General features: G+C 36.0%; 1 protein-coding gene across 1 annotated transcript; it reads left to right on the top strand.

Moving 5' to 3' along the window:
• Window positions 1-2,736: 2,736 nt before the first annotated feature.
• si:ch211-51c14.1 lies at window positions 2,737-24,601 on the top strand. The gene is made up of 10 exons (XM_692166.9): window positions 2,737-2,994; window positions 9,379-9,446; window positions 12,203-12,359; window positions 14,908-15,143; window positions 15,238-15,393; window positions 17,274-17,449; window positions 17,536-17,656; window positions 19,255-19,328; window positions 21,586-21,665; window positions 21,985-24,601. Exons 2-10 carry the CDS (start codon window positions 9,387-9,389, stop codon window positions 22,092-22,094), a joined length of 1,170 nt encoding a protein of 389 aa, XP_697258.2. The 5' UTR covers window positions 2,737-2,994; window positions 9,379-9,386; the 3' UTR covers window positions 22,095-24,601.
• Window positions 24,602-24,925: the final 324 nt, after the last annotated feature.

Genomic DNA, 24,925 nt, shown 5'->3' with positions numbered 1-24,925 from the left:
ACGCGAGGAAGACTTAGGTAACCTCCGATTGCGGTGGCTAATACCGTCACTCGGGCTAGAGCCCCCTCCCCGAGCGCGCCTATGCCCTGACGTGGAGTCTATTCACTGAATGGTGTGTCTCTCGCTGAGAAGACCCCCGTAATTTGCCAGATCAGCGTTGTGCTTTCTTTACGCCGAGAGAAGCTGGAGAGCAGGCTGTCGCCCTCCACACTCAAGGTTACGTGGCTGCCATCTCCGCTCTCATAACGCGGTGGCTGGCAGCACCGTGGGAACGCATAACCTCATCATCCGGTTCCTCAGGGGCGTTAAGCGAATTAATCCATCCCGCCCCCTCTCATGCCCTCTTAGGATCTCGCCCTCGCTACACAAGCCGCGTCAGATCCCTTCGATCCTCGACTCAGTATCTTTCTGTCCCTGAAGACAGCTCTGCTGGTCGCGTTGATATCGATTAGAGGGTCGGGGACCCGGAGGCATTTTTCGGTCAGTGACTCGTGCCTGTAATTGGGCTGGCTTCTCTCACGTCCTGAGACCCCGCCCGCGATATGTGCCCAAGGTTCCTACCACTCCGTTTTAATACGAGGTAGTGAGCCTGCAAGCGCTGCCCTCGGAGGAGGCAGACCCAGCCCTTCTTTATTGTCCAGTTCGCGTTTTGCGTATTATCCGGACCGCACTCAGAGTTTAGATCATCTGAGCAGCTCTTCGTCTGTTATAACGGTCGGCAGCAGGGAAGTGCCGTACCGAAATAAGTTCCCACTAGATTGTGGATGCCTTTCTTTCACTATCAGAGCCGAGATAAGCCGCGTCCCCCGAGAGCGCGTGCGCACTCCACTCGGAGTTTCGCATCCTCTCGAGCGCGCGCACGCGGCGCCCCTCTAACAGACTTCTGTAGAGCTGCGGGCTGGGTGACACCCAACACATTTGCAAGGTTTTACAATCTGCGAGTGGAGCCGGTTTCCTCAAGGGTATTAGGTAACCCTTGGTGATTGAGGAAACAATTCGGTAGGGTGTCGAAACACGCTTGCTGCGCCATTTTCCCTAACACGGAGATACGTGCGCCTTTTTATCTGTCAGTAAAGTTCCCCGTCAGGTGAGCCCTGCAGATTCCTCCGTGGCCCCCAGCACTGACTCAGCGGAGGAGTCACTTGCTGGCCCACTACGTTGTAGGTCTGCCCGCTGGTCAGCCCGCGTTTTGGGTAAAGGTGCCTGCTATGCGTGGTCCCCACTAGGCGATCCCATATGCTTATTCAGCCACGGTTAAGTCCCCCCCCCTGGGCGGACCCGTGTCTTCCCTCCCCGCTAACCACTCTTTTGCTATGCGTACTCCCCCTTTTTAGGGCTAGTCCATATGTAAATTCTGCCATCTATCCCCCCTTGGGTAACGGATGGCCTCCGCAGCGTCCTCCCTATCGGGATTGCACGCTTCCCAACGTACTGTCGTATTTTCCTAGAATTATCTAGATGCTCACGACTTCCCAAAAAATATATCTAAATCCGTAAAACTTCTGTTGAAGTAGGATAAATTAGGGCCAGGGACACGTTGGAGGACCGCGCCCCCCATGATGCGGGTGCGTCACGCTTGCTTGACTATCTCCTCATCGGGGGTGTTGGTAAGGTGCAGTCATTATGGCGCTTTCAATGGGCTCCCAATGCGTGGATTTTACAAATCAAATCCACTTATAGTGCTGAAGTTCCCCCCGAAGGGGAACGTTCGAGGTTACTAAAGTAACCCTTCGTTCCCCGAGGAGGGGAACGGAAGCACTATACTCCGTCGCCATAATGACTGTCCCTTAGCTGTTGAAAGTCTCTTCAGCTTAAAAAGGATAGCGTCTGCTGGCGCCAGGTGAGCCTATATACTCAGTTGATTGCTTATGCCGCTCACCTGCGCAGGCTTGCGCTGCCAATTCATTCTTAATTGGCCCGTTCAATACTCTTTCAGACGAGTAGCTTCTGAACCGAACCTCCCAATGCGTGGATTTTACAAATCAAATCCACTTATAGTGCTTCCGTTCCCCTCCTCGGGGAACGAAGGGTTACTTTAGTAACCTCGAACGTTTTCCATGAAGGCAACCAGGAGAACTGAAATATAATTGGCTAAAGGTGGCATTGGCCAAAACAAAGGCATTTTTACACATTTTTAAGGCAGAATAAATAAGATTCACTTGGTATATTTCTTAAATATCTGCAAACATTTTGTTTTATTTCTATGACTATTAAAAGTCAAAGTCAAAAACTTAGATACAACACCTTTAAACCAAGAAGCATTGTTTAGCCAAGCAAAACATAGTCTTGTTTTAAGAAATAATATGTCAAAATCAAGTGAGTTTTACCTTCAAACCTAAAGCTAAAACTAAAGTTAAATAATCTGCTGATGGGCTAAGCAAAATAATCTTTTTTGAAAAGTAAAAACAAGAGTTTTTTGCATGTATATTTGCTTGTCTAGAAAATGCATCTTGGTTTAAGAATTTTTGAATGTTTGAACTAGAAACAAGACAAAAAGTAAGAAAAGCGTAATTAGATGTGGTAAGTAAAAGACAAAACAAAAATGCAACAGAGCAGTCTTTCTTTCTAGGAATATTCTTGAATGAAACACATCCACACTAATTGTTTAAACTTAACAAACTTCATTACCACTGTACTGTGAGAGGCTAATCTGTACTTAAAGAGAGAGAGAGGGAGAGAGAGGGAGAGAGAGGGAGGAGTGTTGTCATGTAGTACGATCCGCAGAGCGAAACGCCTGGTTATCTGCAGCTGCTTCAGAAAGAGGGGGATCTGGAAAGAGGGAGGAGAGGAGAGAAAGAAAGTGACAGGAAGCCACCTCATTAAACACTGACAGTGGGTCAAAGACAGAGAGGAGAGGAGAACGAAGCTGTCCAGAACACACCATAACCATATGGTGGTCTTAAAGCGGTAGAGACAGCAGAAAAAAGTGGTGATCTGGTACATCGCAAAAGTAAAGGGAAAACCGAAAGGAAAATTTCTCTGGAAAAGTTGGAGGTGAGTCTGATGTCTCTTCTTTCTCTGTCCTTCATTTATTCTTGATATATTTGTGTAAAGTCGGATCACATTGCATTGATGAGTTCTGCAGGATTCAGAGACTATTTTTGTCTGATGCATTCATAAGTTGCTATATATTTCTTCAGTGTGTGGGTGTGAGTGGAGTTATGTGTGACACTCAAAACGGGGACAGGGGGAGGAGAGAGGAAGAGAGCCAGGGTGGGTGAGGGGTATGGGGGTTTGAGGGGCTTCCAAAAGGGGGAGAAAAGAGAAAATAACAGGGAGATTCTCAGCAACGTCATCATGATATTTTCAGAGAAATGGGTCAAATCCCATTCTCCAAAGTTGCAGACTTTTCTAAATCTTCCCAAGTAAGTTTTTTATATGAAATTTGATGGACTCCCAATGCTCTTTGTCTCTGTTTAAAAACTGCAAGAGGGTCCATTGTAACTCGTAAAGAATAAACCCTTCTAGAGTCTGTTCGGTAAACTTCTCACAGAATGCTAACAGGCAACAGGGCAAAATGAAAATACTGTTATCACAATCTTACCCTCATGTTGCTTCAAAATCTTATGACTTCTTTGGAATGCAAGCACAAAAAGAGACATTTTGATAAATGTTGTTGATCTTTTTTCATGCAGTGGCATTGAATAAGATCTAAAGCATTCTTTCTTCAAAAATGATGTGAAAGCACACTATAACAGTATAAACAAGTTGGTTGCACAACATATTTTTTTATATTTATGTAGAAGTCCTGTGTAGTGAGGGAACAACAGACTAAAATTTAAATATTTATTCCCTGAAATTCCACCCCTTCTGCGAGCTGTTTGGATCTTTGCAAACAAATGTAAAGTCCCCAGAAATCAAAACTAACTATATGATTTTCTTAGCTCACTTTGCTAGTTTTGTGGCGAACAATTAATCTGTGCATGTCATTAGGAATCAAAAAAATTGCCATTCTAATCTTTAATTGAAATCTGAAAATGCACCTGTTTGTTTTCAGTTAAATTGTCAGGTTGCGTATATATTAGGAATTGGGCGTGGCTAACATATTTAACCACACCCCTCCAACTGTCAGTTTTGACAATAAACAGAAAGAGTGAGCAGGAGGAGTCTGTTAGGTTGTAATAACTCTGCCCAAACCCTTTTCCCCATCTTTCTGAATGAAATGCCTACTTTACTACATCCATTCAGCTCCAGCAGAAAAAACAAGCCACGGCCACTGTTTTCTCATTAAATATTCTGTGTCTCTAGGAACTGCATCACAATATAAAAGAAGAAACAGTCGCGGCTTCCGGTTCATGTGGACTTTAAAGTCTGCATAAAATGGAAATGTACCCAACTTGACCTTTATATGATCCATTTTTTTAAAATATATGGATAATAAATGGATCCTAAAGGATTTGTCTCCTTCCAATCAACAATCAATGGATAGAAGTATCTATTCTTGTCCATTTTCTTTTATTACAGTAATTAGTTGCAATCAGATGTATATCGTAATACATAAGGCCCTACTAATTCCATGCAAATTAAAATGTGGAAAGAAAATCATCATATCATGTTTATAGACAGGGATGTCCAAACTCGGTCCTGCTCCAGCTTGCATCAACACATCTGATAGGAAGTGTCTAGTTTATCTAGAATCTTGATTAGCTGGTTCAAGTGTATTTGATTAGGGCTGGAGCTAAACTCCACAGGTAACCGGCCCTCCAGGACCGAGTTTAAACACCCCTGGCATAGAATCCGAAGGACTTTTGAAAATTGGTTTAACCAGAAAGAACTATTAGGCATATTGCAAGAGTAACATCTTGTCAAACTGAAATTTAAACAAAAAATTAAGATATTAACGTTTTTTTAAGTAATAATTATAATTTTATTTATGGTTAAAATGAAATCTTAGTAAAAAAAATACATTTCATAAAGTTTCATAATTTAAAAATCTTTAAAAAATCAAATATATAATAATAAAAGTTATAAAATAAATTAAATTGCTGTCATAAAAATATGTTTTAATTGAAAAAGTTTTATATTGTTAGATAAAAGTTTAGATTGATTTTTGTTGAATTACAAGTTTATAATTGGATCGGCCTGGTTCATGTACATGGTATTCAGCTCTACAAAACATGCTTTTTTCACTTAGAGGTTTTGTCTTGTTTCTAGTCCAAATATCTACAAATTCTTAAATTAAGAAGCATTTTCTAGACAAGTAAAAAATAATGTCTTGTTTTGAGAAATATTGCCCAAATTGAGTGAGTTTTTCCTCAAAACAACCAAAATAATCTGCCCATGGGGTTAGAAAAATAATCTTTTTCAAAAAATCATTTTCAAAACTAAAAGCTACAGTTCCAGTTCAACACACCACATAAAAATTGTATGTTCTCAATCAAACAAATATATTTAGACTGGTTTGGAATAAAATCTTCATTTTTTTGATGGCAAAATTATCCCTGTTAGCTTGTTCTCCTTGGCCGTGCATAAGACTATAAGATCTGAAGGGAGAGGAACAGAGGGGGGAACAGGAAGTGAGGTTAAAGTTGAAATATAGGGTGATTTACAAAACCCACGACCCCTGCAGTGGGAAAGCGAGATAGGAAGAAACCATCTGGGATAATGCACTCAGAGACATGGACTCAAGAGAGCAACTGAGACAGAAAGAGTGGAGAAGAGAGACAAATAACAGCTTGTTTACACGCTTCCCTTCTGTCATCTTGTTCTGTCTCTCCATGTCTTGTGACAAAATTGAATTTACAGAAGCAATTTGCCACAGGCATGCTGGTGTTGTCAGTGGAGTGTGTTGATGGCATGCATGTGTGTGTTTGGGGCAGCTCAGACCTGTGCTTTTGTGGACATGTCTGTGTTTGCATGCACATGATTTCACCAACATTTGTTGTTTTAGAAGAGAACTAATGTGTTTGTGCGTGTGCTGGAGTATCTGTCAGTATTGGTGAACTTTCACCCCTGTTTATTTTGGGATGGCTCAGGTTTCAAAGCGCAGAGCTCTGGATGAAGGCAGATAGCAGTGGAGAATATTAGGCACCGTCTGTCTGACTGTAACCCACAATTCTCAAAGCACTAACATCTGCTTTCAGCCATTTCATTTTTACACGTTAACTAGTCAGTAGCGGATTGTGTCTTCCAGAAAGCCCTTTGATCCTCTGTAAACAGCCATGTGTATAACTATCCTCCTTTCTTCGTCAACTAGACTTCAAGACCATTAAAGTTGTTTGTTGGAACCATGCACTTTCCGACGCAGTTCGTAAACTGTAGTTTAAATAAAAGAAAGCTTGTAAAACACAACGCCCTCCCAGCACGCTATTAGACACAGTTTGAGATTCAGCTTTGTCACACATATCTGACTATTGTCTGCCTGTTAGGACTAGATAGAAATGCAGTTATTTGTCCCTCTGGCATCTCAAACGGACAGAACTAATGACGGATGCTTTCAAAGCACTGCTTTGTCAAGCTTCTAAACCTTTGAAAATAACTGGTTTCAAACCAGTTATTTAGAGCATGTAGCAAACTGCCAAAGTCATGTGACTTCAGTAAACAAGGCTTCATATTATTACTTTTCAAAATGTTTTTTTGGTTTTTCACCACTAGAGGGCAGTCTCAGTGAAACATGGGCCATTGTCAGTGTGGTTTTTAATTTGATTAACCCATAATAAATCAACCAAAACTACTCAGATTAATAACAGAAAACATTTTTTACAGACATTTCATATTTAATGTATATTTAATTAGCTAAATAATTAAATGTGTGCAGTTTTCATCTGGAATTATTACCATTATTAAGAACACTGAAACTGAATTTACAGACCCTGTTACACACAGTGAAAAAAATACTTAAAATCTACTAATAAATTTGCTCTTAAAGGTGCATCTGTTACATATTTGTTTGTTTTTGGCATTGTAGAAATGCAATACTCACTATAGAAAATGTCTGTTTATTAACAGCGGTCCATAACCTGAGATCACTTTTCCTTTTATTTATACTTTTGAATTGCATTATGGGGTCCATGATCTGTGAACTTTTAATGTTGTAAATCTGCAGTTTAACAAGGAACTTTTATAAAAAAAAATTTATTAATTTAAAACAATATGTTGTGTAAAAAATAACGTATAGTTAAAGGGTCACAAAACACCAAAACACATTTTTTAAGATGTTGACAGTCATATGTATGCCCCACATTGCTAAAAAAAACTATTAGGACACATCTAATTCACTAAAACGTGAAAATTGGTTGTTTAGAGCAAATTCGTTCTTCCGGTTTAAAATAAAATTTTGAGGCAACGTCACGGCAATGAGATCATTGTGTAAATTCCAGCATGGAGATTGGCTGTCTGTACCGGCCAATACAAAGGGATGTCATTGAGTCTTCAGCACATCTGTTCATTAATTCATAAAAAGACTTTGTTCGTATCAATCAGCGCACTCTATTGTGAAAGAGATGCAAATTCATTAATATGCATGAAATAGCTTCAAAGGCTCTTTTTACCTGTTGCAGTGTTCAGAGAGACGCCACGTTGTGATGCCAACCATAATTTAAAGAAGTAGTAGAAAAATAATTGTTCGCAGACATTGGTTGTCAGTGTTGAGTTTATAAATATGCTGAAAAAAAAGTTTTGTTTCCATTTTCCCACAATAAGAGCACAGTTTGCATGTGGACCCAAGCAGTTGGATTACAGTAGTCTGCTAACACCCACCAAAAAGGTTTACAATAACAGAAAAAGTACTGGCAGCTCATGGTTTTTTTTTTCACATGGTTTTTGTTCTGTATCTGTACGCTCAGTCAATCCTGACAATATATCATTTCAACTTGCTAAAAGTGTTAGCGAAAATCACTTTGTTAAAATGTTCAGTTTTAAATTGTCACATGAGAAAATCCCTATTGACTTTATTTTTTGCATACGAGCGGCCGCAGCCATTTGAACCTTTTTGGCTCACACTTTTGATCTCATTCACTTCCATTCATTTTTAGACGAGATAAAAAACAGCTCATTAGTCTGCTGAGGTTGCAAACTGATATTTTCTTATTATTAGATTCTGCTTTGTCTGTATAGTCATGGACACTCTTGTTAGAAGAGCAAGTATTTTGACGTTTTCTGCCATTTATTATTCTTAGTCATTTCTCCCATAGGAAACGGAATCGGAAGTTATGAAACAGTGGCAAAAACGAGAGCATTTCTGCATTTTAGAATAAGGTAAAAAATGGAAAATTAAAAAGCATAAACAAACAGAAAACACTCCAAAATCAAGATCTATATAAAAGTTCATCATTCAGCCAGAATTAAATAATTCCAAGACTGAAAGTGTTACCACCAGTGTGGTTGTGGAGGTGAAATATCTGGTCATGTGATGTCTGCTCCCATCATAACATCCACTTCATAACATGCTGCCTTCGCAAGCTATCACTTATTGGTTACCTAGTTCGAAATTAGACATGAACAACTTCTAAAGTCATTACCTATAACTAGACAATATACAAATAATTTTGACACTATTTCCAAGTTCACAGCAAGAAGGTCACTGGTTCGAGTCCCAGCATTTCTATGTGTAGTGTACATGTTCTCTCCATGTTTGCATAGGTTTCCTCCAGGTGCTCTGGCTTCCCCCACAGTACAAATACATGCGCTACAGGTGAATTGGCTAAGCTAAATTGTCCATAGTGTGTGTGTGTGTGTGTGTGTGTGTGTGTGTGTGTGTGTGTGTGTGTGTGTGTGTGTGTGTGTGTGTGTGTGTGAATAAGTGTGTGTGAGTGTTTCCCACTACTGGGTTGCAGCTGGAAGGGCATTCTGCGCAAAACATATAGTTGGCAGGTCATTCCACTGTAGCAACCTCTGAGAGACTAAGCTGAAGGAAAATGAATGAATGAGTTTCCAAATTGGGCAAGCCTTAAGTTTTGAATAAAACGGAGGGGAGAATGATTGATGTACAGTAGTGTAGATATAACTACGTTACCTTGTCTTTAAAATCTGGTTGTATAAATAAACATGTGATACATGTTACATGTTTTATACACGGCATAAAGTAATATCCATTAAAATACAGGCTGTCTATCCATAGACCATAAAGTATACAGAGCAGATGAAATGTTTTGGTAAGGATCTGTTGGCAGTCTTATCTCCCTCTCTGTGCTTTAAAATAACATTTCTTCCAGAGACAGGAATAAAACCGTTTTCCATGATTCATAATTCTTTAAAACAACAAAGCACTTGAATATGTATTTATGGCTTCAGAAGTGAGAGGAACGTTCTGGTTGCATGTGAAGAAATCAAAACATGCAAGTTTTCATTTTAGAGTATATGCAAATAATATTTTTTTAATGTGGAAAAGGAATGCATCTTCAATGCTTTAAACTGTTATTTGCAATATCTCTCTTCCAGACTCCATCATGTCAACGCTTCCGGCAGAGTCGGGCCCTGAGGATGCCAATAATCAAAGCTTCTGGATGGTAAGTCAGGCAAGTTGATGGACAGCTAAGAAAACCCATCCAATTTCCTTTTTGTTAAGTATGTGTTACCAGAAATGCCCGTAGGTGATGTACCTTGACTTTTAACACCACCTTTAAGCTACAACAGATGACAAGATTTGTTAGGACATTAAGGGAAACGGTTCATAAAAGCCCTGCCACACTGTACATTAAACCAAATGAAGATTAATATTCAAGTGAAGTCTAGTTTACTTCTTTGAAACCACTGCAGCATGCTTTATGGTTCTTTAACCTTTAATCTCAGTCTATAAATTTCTGCCATTGTGCCTCCACCCATTTTAATTAGCTCAGCTTTTCTCTCTCAGCTCCTTAATTGGTTTGCTTCTCTTTTCTCCAATACTGCTGGGGATCATGCGGTAGCCTGCATTTTAATACCATAAAACATTTGAAAATCCTAATCTGTAACTCAGCGTATTTTGTACTTTGCAACTCTATTATTTTCACGATTATGATGTTCTGGTGTATTTTTGTCTCAACCCTAAAACACAAGTGATAAAGAAGTGTTTTTGCTAACGTCATCAGCTGTTAGTAATTTTTGATTTATTCAATGCAGAATACATACTTACATACAGAATACACCCTCCTGTGAAATTTTAATTCTTTTAAAAATATTTCCCAGTTGATGTTTAATGGAGAGTGTTTTTTTTCAACACACATACACTTTTTAATAACTAATTTCTTTTGATTTTGTCATGATGACAGTGCATATTATTTTACCTTTTTACAAGATACTAAAGGCATCACAACCACCTGGTTGACCTTTTATCCATAGGTTATCATTAATATTTGAATTGCTTATTACTATTTATCAGAGTTGTGTCAGCATATTATTTAATACAATATGTGTATTTCTTTTCAAGGAGTGCACCTTAAAGGGTTAACTAGATTAATAATCTTAACTAAAACAGTGTTTTTTATGATTTAATTTATGGTTTTATTCAAACATAATCATTTAGATTTGGTCTCAGAAGCTTGGTTGACAAGTGCCAATTAGATCAATTCTTGCATATTATGCTGCATTTGAACTTCTGCAAGAATCATTGAGGTTTGTTGGCATGCTTGAGCTTCTGTTCATGTTCACTGGTTAAATGGATTTTTAAATGGATGTATTAACTAATATGTTGGTCCAGTTTGGTAGTAAGACTGGAATATTTAAAAAATATCTTTTTAAATATCAAATATCAAAAGAAGCAAAAAAAGTTAAAATATTTTGTAGGGTATCATTTTAATTTTGCAATATTTTGCTTGAATGTAATTGTATTGTCTTTCAATTCCTGAATATTTTTGGTGACTAAAGCATTATTTTAATAAATATATCATAAATCTGTTTTATTTAAATGCACCGAAATACATTGCCTATATTCACTGAGAAATGGATACAAATGTTCATTTTCAAAATGGGGTGTACTCAATTTTTCTAAGCACTGTAATTGTATCCCACATAAAGGTCCTGGATGTCTGTTTTATGATTAGTATTTCTGATGATTTATTGTCATTAACAGTGGCATCTTTTTGATAAAGCTATGAAGCTATTTAAGATTCTCCTCAACTGTCCTTTTTGTTTCAACCCTTTTTGCTGAATTGCCATCCCTTCTGGAGCTCAGCCAGTTGTACAGTTTAGGGTCTCTGACAAATAATGTTCAGTCATTTTACTACAACCACACTGATATCCCCTGCTAGGGTTTTGTTGCATGCTCTACCTTGTAATTGGCTGGCCGCTGACCAGAAATGAGCACTGTAGGCTTTTGGTGTTCACAGACACTGTGATTGGTTAACCACAGCATTGGCAGAAGACTGCAAATGCAGAAAGTTGCAGCCGGAGTTGAACGAGATTGATTTTCAAACAGGCTTGTCTGTTCAGTAAAACATTTCTGTTTAAATACTGTGCAGATTTTAACCCAGTGGACTGTTTTATTCGGTTCGACAGGGTTTGTGTTTGGTCTGGTTTCTGTGATTCTCGGATTGGTTGGCAGGTGTTGCTCTTGCACCGCTCTTGGCTGGAGTTGAGATTCCTCAGCTGTTTTTACTTCTTTCTCAGTCTAGGAAAAATACGTGCTGCAAACCATAGCTGAGAGAGAGAATGAAAGAGAGGTAAAAAGAAGAAAAATGGACAAAGAACAGCACAGAAGGAAGATGTACTGTAGAAGCGTGAGATGAATTGATGAAATTGTGGGGGAGCCACTAATAGTAGCCAGCAAAATAGAAGAACACAGGCTCCACATCAGCAAACACGACGCCCATTCTGGAAGTGTCATTATGTTCACCCTCCTCCTTCATTCTCTCTCGTTTATCGTGTTATTGCAGTTAATCAACCCCTTTCACTGTGCTGCCCATGTGATGCCCCACTTACCACGGCCTGAATTCTCTAGACTCACTGGTACTCTAGCCACAGATGTTTTGTTGTTGTTTTTCAGGGGAATAATGTTTGATTTGTGTTCTGTTTTTTCACACCACGTGTTGTCTTCAGGCATTTATGTCGGAAACAAACCTTATGCTATGCTGATAGCTTTTCCAATTCAAAGAAAAGCAACCCAGTGACCCTGCTTGAAAAGAAAAGAGGCCATATTCACTGTGGCCTACAGAAAATACCTCACTCTTGACCTCTTAAACAGCCTATAAACCTTTAGCGCCAAGTGCTAGCTTTTCATTTTCTTTTCCCTCTGTATTTTACAATTAACCTTAGCGTTTTATCCATGTTCTTTCTGTCTGCTTCTCAGCCAGGGAACTACCACCAGACAGTCAAGAGGACTGAAGACTCCTTCCAGGCATGTAATGATATAGTGGCGTGTTTCCAGGAGAGGGCCAGGGTCGAGAGACAGTACGCACAGCAGCTTAGCGAGTGGAGTGCCAAGTGGAAACCCCTAGTGGATGCCAGTGAGTATTGCAGTTTTAAACCTACAAATTTGGCAAAAAATGCGAATACTTGAGTCTGACCTTTTTCAAAAAATACCTGAAGACTCGTCGTCATCAATACTTAATTATCTGATTGTCCAAAAACAACAATCTCTATGTTTTTATTTCACTGGACACTTTCTAAACAATAAACAATCCATATTTCTGGGAAAACTGTGCAATTCAGAGTGAGCTTCACACAGGTGAGTGGGATTGACAAACCACCTGTAGGACACACTCTCTCCTCTCCGTATGCATCTGAGACTTTCTTATCAACACTTAATAGTTCTGGAAATACTGTAAAGTGCAATTCTTAGTGTGCGTCACACAAGTAAGTGGGCGTGACAAACCACCTGTTAAAAATTATTTTCCTCTTCATATGCACCAGACACCTTCTTATATGCACCCCATGCTTCTTAAAAAACCATGTGCAATTCTATGTGTGCCTCACACAGGCGAGTGGGTTTGACAAACCACTTTTAGGCAACAATATCTCTTTTCCGTGTCTTTGGCAGAAAAAAACAACTTAACATAATACTAATACCTAACTTAGACTTCTCATAGCATTAATATATCACTACTCTCTGGTGATTTAAAGTGCTTCTTTTTATCCTCCTTTGTAAGTCGTTTGGATAAAAGTGTCTGCTAAATTAATTAATTGTAAATGTGAATCAGCAGGAAACTACCATCCCATAAAAGCACCACTGGGAGTGTGAAGTTCTTGGAGTGTTTGTATTGAGACTGCCCAAATGAAAGAGCACAGACGCAGCAGCTCATTTGCATAATGACCAACACAATCTACAAAAGAGCAGCGCAAATTAGCGTAGGGTTGCAAACAAGCAGAGCCGATGATTACCAGATGTGAATAATCTACTTGCAACACAGGTGCTAAACATTTGGTTAAATAATGTTGCAATTTTCAGAAATTTACAATTAGTTTTTCTCTGCATGACTTTTGTAAATCCTGAAATGTTCAACCCATGATGCAAGCTGTTAAATAAGTAAATAATTTTTTTATTAGTTTCTAGTTAAGCTAAATAGGCTCAGCCTGTTTAAAAAATAACATATTGCTTAATGTGTACTGTGCAGTTTATACTGCATATGGCATGTTATATAATAAAAATCCAATTCAGAATTTTAAATGTTCATAATTTTTTAATTGTCATGTTTAGCTGTCTTACATTTTTACAGTTATTTTTTTATTTTTTAATTAATCTGACTTTTTATTTTAATTCAGCCTTTTCAGAAAAAAAAACTACTCTACCAGACAAAAGTCTTGTCACCTATCCAAGTTTTATGAACAACAAATAACTTGTCTTCTAGTGGATCATTTGGTATCAGAAGTGGCTAATATGAAAGGCAAAGGCCTCTAGATTATGCTTATTTTATCAAAATAAAACATGATCATGCCTATATTTTTAATGATTTAATTAGGACAGCAAGGGGTGACTTTGCTTAGACAAAAGTCTTTTCACTTAACAGAAATAATGTACAGTATAGAATATAAAGTCAAAGTGCAGTGGAAAAATAAATAATATTGTGTATGACTCCCTTGAACTCCTATGAAGACTGCATCCATACATCTCTGCAATGACTCTAATAACTTATTTATAGTCATCTGAAACGGCAATTAAAGCGCTCTTGCAGGACTTAGAGTTCATCAAGATTCTTTGGATTCATCTTCAATGTCTTCCCCTCCATCCTACCCCATACATGCTCAATAATGTTCATGTATGGTGACTAGGCTGGCCAATCCTGGAGCAACTTAACCTTCTTTGCTGTTAGGAATTTTGATATGAAGGCTGAAGTATGAGAAAGAGCGCTGTCCTGCTAAAGAATTTGCCCTCTCCTGTGGTTTGTAATGAAATGGGCTGCACAAATATCTTGATACCTCAGGCTGTTGATGTTGCCATTCACTCTGAAGATATCTCACACGCCCCCATACTGAATGTAACCCCAAACCATGATTTTTCCTTCACCAAACTTGACTGATTTCTGTGAGAATCTTGGGTCCATGTGAGTTCCAGTAAGCCTTTTGCAGTATTTGTGATGATTGAGATGCACTTCAAAAGATAATTCATCAAATAATTCTACCTTTTGTCATTTGATCAACTAGAAGTTATTATTTGTTGCTTTACAACTGGGATCGATGACAAGACATTTGTCATGTAGTGTAATTGTAGTATGCTGTAAATAGTTAACTATTTTTATTGCAGTTTTCAATCAACATTACTATCCTAAATACATGCACATTGTGAAATTGTAATATGATTATTTTGGATTTTAGATTTTTATTTGGTTAAATTTGGTCTAAAAAAGGTTCAGTTCTTACAATGAGAACTGCAAATGCAATTTAGCAAATGCATCCAAAAACGTAGCATACTGAATAACATGTATGAGTTATATACTATTTCAAAGTATTCCATGGAGCAGCTCAGACATGACGTTTATTTTACATGAGGTGCTTACATTTTCAGTTGATGAAGAACTTTGTTTTTGTGACCATAAATCTTTGTCTTTGTCTATCCAGGTCCTCTCTATGGCTCTCTTCTGCGAGCTTGGCAGTGCTTCCTCTCTTCCGCTGACCGCCTCTCCTCACTGCACTCCTCCATCTGCCGTGCTCTCGTGTCCGAAGATGGAGATCGCATTCGGACCTGGCAGAAGGAGACTTTCCATAAGAAGATATTTGGAGGTTTTAAGGAATCTCAGGATTTTGAAACCGGTTTCTCGCGTGCCCAGAAACCCTGGGCCAAGAGACTGAAAAAGGTAGCAGCTCAAACTGCTGAGTTATCAAACATAAATGTATAAAGTGTGTATTTATCAATGAATTTGACCAGCGGGTGTGTGTTTTTTGTGACAGCTTGAGAAGGCCAGGTCAGCCTTCCACAAAGCCTGCCGTAAAGAACACATGGCTCGCGAGAGGGAAACTCATGCTCAAGGAAACCCTGACATTGCCATTGAGAAACAGAGAAAGATCCAGGAAGAGACCGAACTGGCTCACCAGGAGACAGAGAAAGTAAGTGTTGAGAAAATAATGGAGCGTTCCAAATTATATCCCATCATCCAATTCAGCAAAATGAAGCAGGAAAAACTACATTTATAGGCTGCGTAATGATGCAGCGAAAATCTACAATATATATCACGCTTAGGGATCATACATTAATCTACAACACTCGACACACAAGAGAAGATATGGAGACCTAAAGTACAAGGAAATCAAAACAGATGACTGTGTTTAGACATTGTGAAATTTAAAAAAAAAACTATTTAAGTACTGTTTTTTAAAATTTAGCAATCCTTAACACGTTATTATGACCTATTATGCAAAAATCACTTTTATAAGTGGTTTAAACACAGTCGTGTGGAAACAGTGGGTGAATATAGCTACAGTAGCTTCTAATGGTAAAAATGTATTTATTTTATTAAAGGTGCAGTGTTCTATATAAAAGCAACAGCGCACGATAGAAGGAAAACTTTCCATAAAGGAGTTTTGTCCTAACCAACACCTCGAATTGATATTTTAGAAATGGCTTCTATTTCTTACTATTTTATTATTTTCTATTTTGCTGAACAGAAAACCAATCACCTCAGATACACCTCATGTGCTTTATTCAGTGTTAAATGCTAATAATGTGAGTCTGAATGCCATTTTACATGACATGTATTGCCATACTACTGAAAGCAACAGCAGATAGTTTACCTCAGATCTTGATAATAAAATAAACCTTTTGAATTGAACTTTTTCAACAAGGCAACCCAGGGGGCTGAAATACAATTGGCTAAAGTGGCATTGGGCGGGTTAAAAGCATATCAGAATTTTTTTTTTTTCAGATAAACAAGAATGTTCACTTGGCATGTTTCTTAAATATCTGCAAACATATTAAGGTATTTTTATGCTTTAGAAAAGTCAAAAACGTGCAGCACCTTCAATGCTGACACACTGACATATTGGGGTTTGTAGCTCTGCACTCTTTTGAAAATTAAAATGCAGTCTCATTTCATTTTAAAGTGACAGTCAAACTTTTTTTACATCTTGTAGAAAGGTGCACTGTAGCCTTGCATTAGACATCATTTCTGATTTGGTATTTAAAATAGACATATAGTTCACCCAAAATTAAACATGTTCTCACAATGTATTTACCCCCAAGTAGTCGCAAACCATTATGAGTTTATTTATTCTTTTGAACACTAAAGAAGATATTTTTTAGTAAATCTGTAACCCTAGACTTCCATAGTAGGAAATAAATACTAATGGTTACAGGTTTCCAGCTTTCTTCTAAAATATTCAAAAGTGTTCAAAAGTTGAGAAAATATTGACAGAACTCTCAGTTTTGATCAAACTATCCATTTCTGACTTGGTTTATCGAGCAATTTGTTAAAGTATTAGTAAATATGCAAATACATATAAATAATTAAAATTATTGTTGTGTTTCCTTATTGTGAAGCTATATTTTTAATTATATAGACTCATTCAAATGTTTGGGGTTGTAAAGATTGTTTTAGTTTTTGGAGGAAGGATCTTACATAAAATAAAAAACATTGATATTCTGAAATGTTATAAAATTGATGTATCTAAAATATTCAGATTTATTGCTCAAGAAACACTTGCTTATTCTTATATTAATTATTATTATTGATAAAAGTTGTATTGCTTACTATTTTGTGTAAATGGGATTTTTGTTTTAGGGTTATTTTTTGATGAGATGCATAGAAAGAGCTTTTAAAAGAGCATTATTTTATAGTTTTTGAACTATTTATATTTTATTTGGACAAATAACTTTTCAACTAATAACTAATTTGATTGATTGATTGAGTAGTTTTTAAAAGCCTGTCAGTCTGAATGAGCACAAACACCGTAAATGACACCTGTAACTAAGTGTAAACTCCTGTGAGCAGGTGCGAGCCCGCTATGAGAAGGTCCTTGAGGAAGTGACACGTTATGCTCCACGCTACATGGAGGAAATGGAGTCTATCTTTGACCAATCACAAGAGGAGGAGAGGAAGAGAATAAGCTTTCTCAAACAGGCTTTTCTCTCCATCCACAGGCACTTGGATGTCACCAACAATGAAAGGTGAGTGAGAAGGGAAATTCTGGTTAAAATCTCAAACTCCAAGTGAGTCATTTAGAGCTTAATAGTGTGCTCTTTCTTTGTTTTAGTGTGAAAGCTGTGTACAATGAGCTCCACGACACTCTGATGTCTATCAGCGAGCAGGAGGATTTGCGTTGGTGGAAGAACACACATGGGCCAGGCATGCCCACTGACTGGCCTCAATTTCAGGTTTATGCAAACGTTTTACAAAACAAACTCTGACAAAAGAATTTGTGTCAAAATTTATACAGTCATTAAGAACACTCTTATTTTTAATAACAATCTGGACAATTAATTTCTCATGAAAAACATACAAACATATAACAATGCACATTGTTAGACAGAGAGAAGTACAAAAAAAAATCCTTAGCAGATTTATGATGATCAGAATTATGATAAAAATCATGATTTCAACAAATTCAGTTCAATTCATCTTTATTTCCAATGTGCTTTTACAATGTAGATTGTGTACAATGTGGACAATCTTGCATTACTTAATTAAATTTGGTACTTTTTTAGTTGCCTTTTAAGGAAAGTAATGTGTCATGTTGCTGTTTCTTTGGACTGGGATGGCTTAATAATGCTTGTAATAACATTGTAATAATATTTAATTGAACATTTTTTTTAATGGATGTGACACCAAAACATAACAAAATCCATACACAACACATCTCTACTTAATCTTGATTTCTCTTTGGAGGTCTTTCAGTCAACAAATTGGAAAACAAAAAGCAACTGCCAATTATTTTATTTTCTTATAAATGAAATAGGTAAAATGAGTAGAATTAGGAGTTTTACTTCACTGGTTGCTTCTAAAAAGTAATCTGATAACATAACTCACGTTTCAGTCCATTACCTCAACACTGTTATTGAAACTATTTTATAAAACCTCAAAATTATTATAAAAGTAATAATTATCCGCAATATGTCATTACTACAAAAAATCCAGATGATGGCGTAATCATATTATGGTATAATAATATCAAAACCAGCATTCAGAGTTATGAAATATCAAGTCAAACAGTGAAATAGAAAGGCATGATTATGACAAAATTAGATAAATATATAAAAAGTAGCTATTATGACATAAAAATCACAGTAATGACAAAATGATTATGAGATGAAAGTATATGATAAAAAAATAAAAACTGTGACAACCATAATTATGATATAAAAAAGTCAAAATTATGACATACCGAAAGTAATTTATGATGATGGCAAAATATGAGGTCATAAAAAAGTAATAATTATTCCAATGTGCATGTTCTTTAGACTTTTTTTTATCACAAATTTGACATATAATAATACAATAGTTTATTTTGAGTTCTCTATTATATAATAATAATAATAATAATAATGATAATAATATTAATAATAATAATAAAAAATAATAATAATATTAATAATAATAATAATAATAACTAAAAGAAAAAAAAAACAATGTTTCTGTACCGCTAAAATAACTGGAAGCAGCAAAGAAGCCTTAAACATTCAAGTTACAGCTAATCACATCAGCTCTTATGTTAAAAATAAGGCTGATTATTAGCAATGATACAATATGCAGTAAGCCTTAATCAGATCATAACCATGGCAAAAACAAACTGTTATACTTAAGCTAATATTTTGAGTTAAATGCATCTTAAAGGTTTTAGAATGACGTCTGTTTTATTGTCTGTGATATTTATATATCTCACAGAAACACATCTTCAAATAGACTGCGTTCTGTTGTGCCAAAACCCACATTTACTCCTTCACTCACCCTGTCTTTTGCTCTCTTTCTATTTCAGGAGTGGACTCCAGACAAGAAGCATAAAAAAGGAAAGAAGGAGGTGGAGCAGAAAGCAGCAGTGATGGAGAGAAGGTCAGTTTACTACAGTCATGTTTGCCGTGGGCCTTTGTTATTATTTATTTGCTGCGCTGGACTGACCTTTTGCTAAGCTTTAGCCCCTTTGGTTATTGTTGCTCAGGCAAGCTTTACAGGACATCCCGTGTGAATCAATCGTGGATTGAACAGTTAGATTTTCTGCAAAATACACAAGTAAACATAAACTGGATATTATATTCAGTGCTGGAATGTATCGTGATATTGACAAATATCGCCAATTGTATTTCAGCCCCCTGGGTTGCCTTGTTGAAAAAGTTCAATTCAAAAGGTTTATTTTATTATCAAGATCTGAGGTAAACTATCTGCTGTTGCTTTCAGTAGTATGGCAATACATGTCATGTAAAATGGCATTCAGACTCACATTATTAGCATTTAACACTGAATAAAGCACATGAGGTGTATTTTGTCTGTTTTTTGTTTTTGTTATAAATCTATTATTTATGCATTATTGTGTGTAAAACTGACTCAAAATTGAGCCAGATGCTTGTTCAGTCAAGATAAAGTAAAATATTTTACAGTATGTTTGGAGAATTTCTGTTTATGCCTATACAAGGTCAGAAATAGTCAAACCTTTTATACTATTTGGCAGTATGTGGAAAGTTGTCTGTTTCCATCCGTCTTTTGTTTAGATTTGCTGTACTTTTTCTGTGGAAGTTTTGTTTCACTTAAGAAAATTAATATTTTCATGTATTAATATGGTAGCCTGTTTTCACGACTCTACAAAGAAAGACATTCTAAGATATGACAGTGTATTAAAAAATGATTCACAATAACTGTTATGAAATAAAAGTTAAAATGATGAAATAAAGCATCAAATTTATGACAATTGTGTTGAAAATATGAAATAATTATGTTAAGAATATGAGATAAAATCACAGTTATAGTTTGTTTGATATTACTTGTTCCATAAAATATTTTTAGTTTTTCATTTTATATATATATATATATATATATATATATATATATATATATATATATATATATATATATATATATATATATATATATATATATATATATATATTTAACTTTCAAGTGTTTTCACCATAGTTTACATTACTTCCCATCAACTTTACATTAGCAATAAGCTTTTATTAATTATGATTTGTTCTCAGTGGTGGGTTGCAGCTGGAAGGGCATCCGCTGCATAAAACATATGCTAGATAAGTTGGTGGTTCATTCCGCTGTGGTGGATTAATAAGAAGACTAAGTCGAAAAGAAAATAAGTGAATGAATAATTATGATTTGTAATGTCATTATTTCAGATTATGTTGACCTTTTATCATAATTATGACCTGTTTTGGGAAAAGTTACTTTAGAAAGTAATGCATTACAATATATTGAGTTAAATTGAAGTGAATTAAATAAACTAAAAGGTAACTCACGTTACATTTTTTAAAAAAAATAAAGTGACTTCAATATTATTATTTAATTTTTAAAATTAATGTGTTACTTAGAAAAGTAATATTATTATGTAACTTGTGTTACTTGTAATGCGTTACCCCTAACAACATGCCCTAATATTAATAATTATGAAGATGTTTTTTAATTAATGCTTTGAATCTTGACATATCTTGTCTTTATTTCAGAATTATGACTCAGTATGTCAAAAATATGACTGTATCTCATTATTTAGATTTTATTTCATCTTATCATGTAGCCTAATTATCAGTTTATATCTTAGAATCTTGACTCATGTAATAACTATGTTTTATTAAATTTTTTTCATGGGTTCTTTCATAATTTCAACAAAGGAATGTTGAAAAAAAAAGTTTTTAATTTTCATTTGCATTAACCGGAAGTTGCTGACACTTTTATTTCGATATGTTGATGTACTGCCAACTGAAATCGAATATTAAGTAGGGTAAAGGTTTTTTTTCCCCCCGCACATTACCTCATAGCAAACTAACGGTAAGAGGGGCATGGTTAAAAATATTGTGGCTGAAGCTGTCATACTGACCTCATCACAGAACTACTGTCACTTCAAACACAGAAGCAAATGGTCAGACTTGAAGATTACCAAAATAAAAATAAAAAACTTGCATGGATTACTTGTTCACCTAAAAAATAAGAATGTGCTAACAAAATAATATTGCAATATTTGATTAAAATGATATAAAAAGACAAGATTTTGTTTTCTAATTTGATATAGCAGCAGTTGCTAAGCTAAGGGTAGTCAGAAAATGTTTATTGGTTTGTCATCCTCGTTTATTGACTGTGTCTGTTTTCCCAGTGTAATGATTGGAGGAGTGAGAGTCCGAGCTCTTTATGACTATGTTGGACAGGAGACGGATGAACTCTCCTTCAAAGCAGGTCAGTTGCCTTTTTTTTGTGACTGTGTATACAGTGCCTATAGAAAATCATCACACCCCTTTGAAACAATTCCTATATTTGTCATACAGCCTGAAATCAAATCATGTTCCCAATAACTTTTCCAGCTTTTAAAATGTATTTGTAGTCTTCTTCTAAACTGCCTTTCTATAACTTTATCCTGATGGTTTATTGAAAGCAGGATGTAATTTGAGTAAAGGTTTTGATTTTCACAGGGTATGATGATTTTCTATAGGCACTGTAAGGTAAGTCTGTATGCTATACATCCAGATGATTGTTTTTTTTCTTTGTATGCGTTCAGGTGAGGAGTTTCTGAAGATCGAGGATGAGGATGATCAGGGCTGGTGCAGAGGCATGATGGATGGAGGAAAGGAGGGTCTTTATCCAGCTAACTATGTGGAGGCAGTGTAAAACCACAGCTCTTGGGTCTGTAAATGTCCACAGGCGACCAGATTCAAGACTGTTTTACAACCGTTTTCATTCAAGTTTGCTTGTTTTCTTTGAGCGGATGGTACACAGGTATGGGTTTAGAACTCAACAAAAGTTAACTCAAATGGTTCCCAACCAGTATGAGATGTTTTGAAGAATCTTGGTAGCCATACTCATTGACTTCCATAGTAGGAAAACAGATACTATGGAATTAAATGTGTATCATCTTAAGGATTTCTTCTTTTGTGTTCAGCAGAAGAAAGTAATAAGTGGAAGATTTTACTTTTTTTGGGTGAATGATAAGTGATAATGAACTGATAAGTGCATAAGTTGGGATCAGAGAAAATGTTTCCAAAGCTCCGTAACTACGATCTTACTTGAGAACAATGTAATTGTACATTTTATTATGTGTCACTCTGTGGCTTTTAATCAAAATGCAGAGATTTTCATATGTTATGATATGAATAGATTCTGAGATTGTGTAATATATACATATAGAGAGAATATGAACTGCATTGTCTTGATGTACAGAATGGTTGAAGTCCAAAAGAACAGCCTTCCTGTGACAATTTTAATATTTTAAAAATTGATACACTATTTAACCAAAAGTCCCTTTAAGGCAAGTCATTTCACTCGGCGGCCTTCTTTGAGACTTATCACTCGGGCAGTATGCTTGGGCATTCTGTCTGAATGGGGAAACATCAAATTCTCCAAAACTGCTTGTCAAGCTTATACGATTGAATTTCATATCAGGAATCACCAATAAAATTAAACAACAACTGTCTTTTTAGTTTCATTTCTAAACGCCCAAATCACACAAAATCTGCAGAAACTCATGTCTGGTCTGACCCCCTCCCGCGGACTATCGTCAGTCTATAGCGATCAATGTACTATATTCCTGTACTATAAGGTGGGCTTTAATCACCATATAGTGATCGATGATTGGCTCCTGTACTACTGGGAGGGGCTTTATTCACCAAATTGACAGTTACACTATTCCCCATTCAAAAAGATATGAGTGACATGTCTTGTGTATTCTATAGCCTGTGTTTTAACATAGAGATTTTTCAACATAAGATCTTTAATACCTCATTTCTTGTGTCTTTACCATGATGACATTACACAATATTTTGCTAATTTTACAAGATACTAATATTCAGCTTAAAGTGCAATTTAAAGCAGGGGTTCCCTAATTTTTCAGCCTGTGACCCCCAAAATAACAATACCAATCACTCATGACCCCCAAAATGCTGTGAATATACAAACCTTGCATGCAAAGGCACCCAGACACCAATAGACTCAAGCCTATTTTTCATTTAGTTTTGAAGAAGGCCACTCAGAGATCATCCTCCATGTTTGGTTGTGTCCTGGATTTATTTTTAATGTATGTGAGTGCTGTAAAAGTTTAACGTGGTGCCATAAAATCAATCTTCTGCATCTGACACTATTGCTGTGTCATTAATATAATGTAATCACCCTAGAGGTCACAATCCAATGGATTTTTTTTTCATGTTTATTTTATTAACTACTATTTTTATCTTCTGTATATGGATAAAATATGCTAATTTTAATAGGTAATCAAGTTAATTAGATTTTTGTAAATCTTTAAGCAACAGCTTGAAGTTGTATAAAAGTGTCTTGAAAATATCTAGTCAAATATTATTCAGTCATCATGGTAAAAATAAAAGAAATCAGTTATTAGAGATAATTTATTGATACTATTATGTTTAAAAAATGTGTTGGAAAAAATCTGCTCTCCATTAAACAGAAATTTGGGGAAAAACAGGTGGGCTAATAATTAAGGGGGGCTAATAATATTGACCTTAAAATAATTTTTAAAATATATTTTATTCCAGCCAAATAATACTTTCTCCATAAGAAAAAATATTATCGGAAATACTGTAAAAATTTCCTTGCTCTGTTAAACATAACTTGGGAAATATTTGAAAAAGAAAACAACTTTCACAGAAGGGCTAATCATTTGCCTTCAACTGTATGCATGAGTATTTTGAGGACAGTGTTTCACACCAAAGACTTCAGTCCTAATTTACATTTTATGAGTGAAAAATTTGTTCTGATGATAATTACGTTATATCTGATGCCTGTGTAAAAGGGGCCAGATGGTTATGATGTCATCTACAGCTGTGAATTTCACACAAGGTGATAATAGATATGATAATATGCTATATATTTATCCGCTTTGGTCTTGTTGCTAAAAGTCACTCGTCTCACATTTAGTCATTTTAGCTGCACAAAGGCGGTATTAATCAACACCACTTTAAAGTGATAGCCATGGGAGCCATTACGGTCTCTTCTTGTGTATTTCTGTTGTGTTTAAGCTCTATTTCTAACCAAAGAAAATGTATGCAACTGAGCGCAGTGTTTGTTTGTGCAGTAGTGGGAGTAAATGAATTCAGATCAGCGCAGTATTTTATGCACCGTCGCTAACCTAATGCAAACACTAGCAGTATTAAAAGGGATACAGATTACTTTGTAGTCTCGTTCTTATTAATCATCTTGGAAGAACTTCATTACACAGACACACATTATACACACACACATACACACACACATTTTATTATTACACTGTGCATGAGACTTCATGCTGGTGCAAATATATTCAGCTGTAAATAAATTTTCATATACAGAATGTGTGGGTGTGCTACTTAATTTAAGGACAATATTTTAAAAAAAAACGTTCAATTTTTGTGGTTTAAAAATGTCTTATGCTCAGAAATGCTGCATTTAAATGATAAAATACAGTAAAAACAATAATTTTGTGATTATTATAACAATTTACTTTCTTGTCATTT

The sequence above is a fragment of the Danio rerio genome, chromosome 3, assembly GCF_049306965.1.
Source record: "Danio rerio strain Tuebingen ecotype United States chromosome 3, GRCz12tu, whole genome shotgun sequence".
Lineage (NCBI taxonomy): Eukaryota > Metazoa > Chordata > Actinopteri > Cypriniformes > Danionidae > Danio > Danio rerio.
Note: the sequence above shows the minus strand (reverse complement) of the source record. Positions and strands in the feature narration are given on the sequence as shown.

What these genes read in the sequence shown, in the direction of transcription:
- si:ch211-51c14.1 (XM_692166.9), top strand. Translation starts at nt 9,387, where the DNA reads ATGTCAACGCTTCCGGCAGAGTCGGGCCCTGAGGATGCCAATAATCAA. An exon ending in GAAACCCCTAGTGGATGCCA is followed by an intron (nt 12,360 to 14,907) that starts GTGAGTATTGCA and finishes TTGTCTATCCAG; the next exon opens with GTCCTCTCTATGGCTCTCTT. An exon ending in GCAGCAGTGATGGAGAGAAG is followed by an intron (nt 19,329 to 21,585) that starts GTCAGTTTACTA and finishes CTGTTTTCCCAG; the next exon opens with TGTAATGATTGGAGGAGTGA.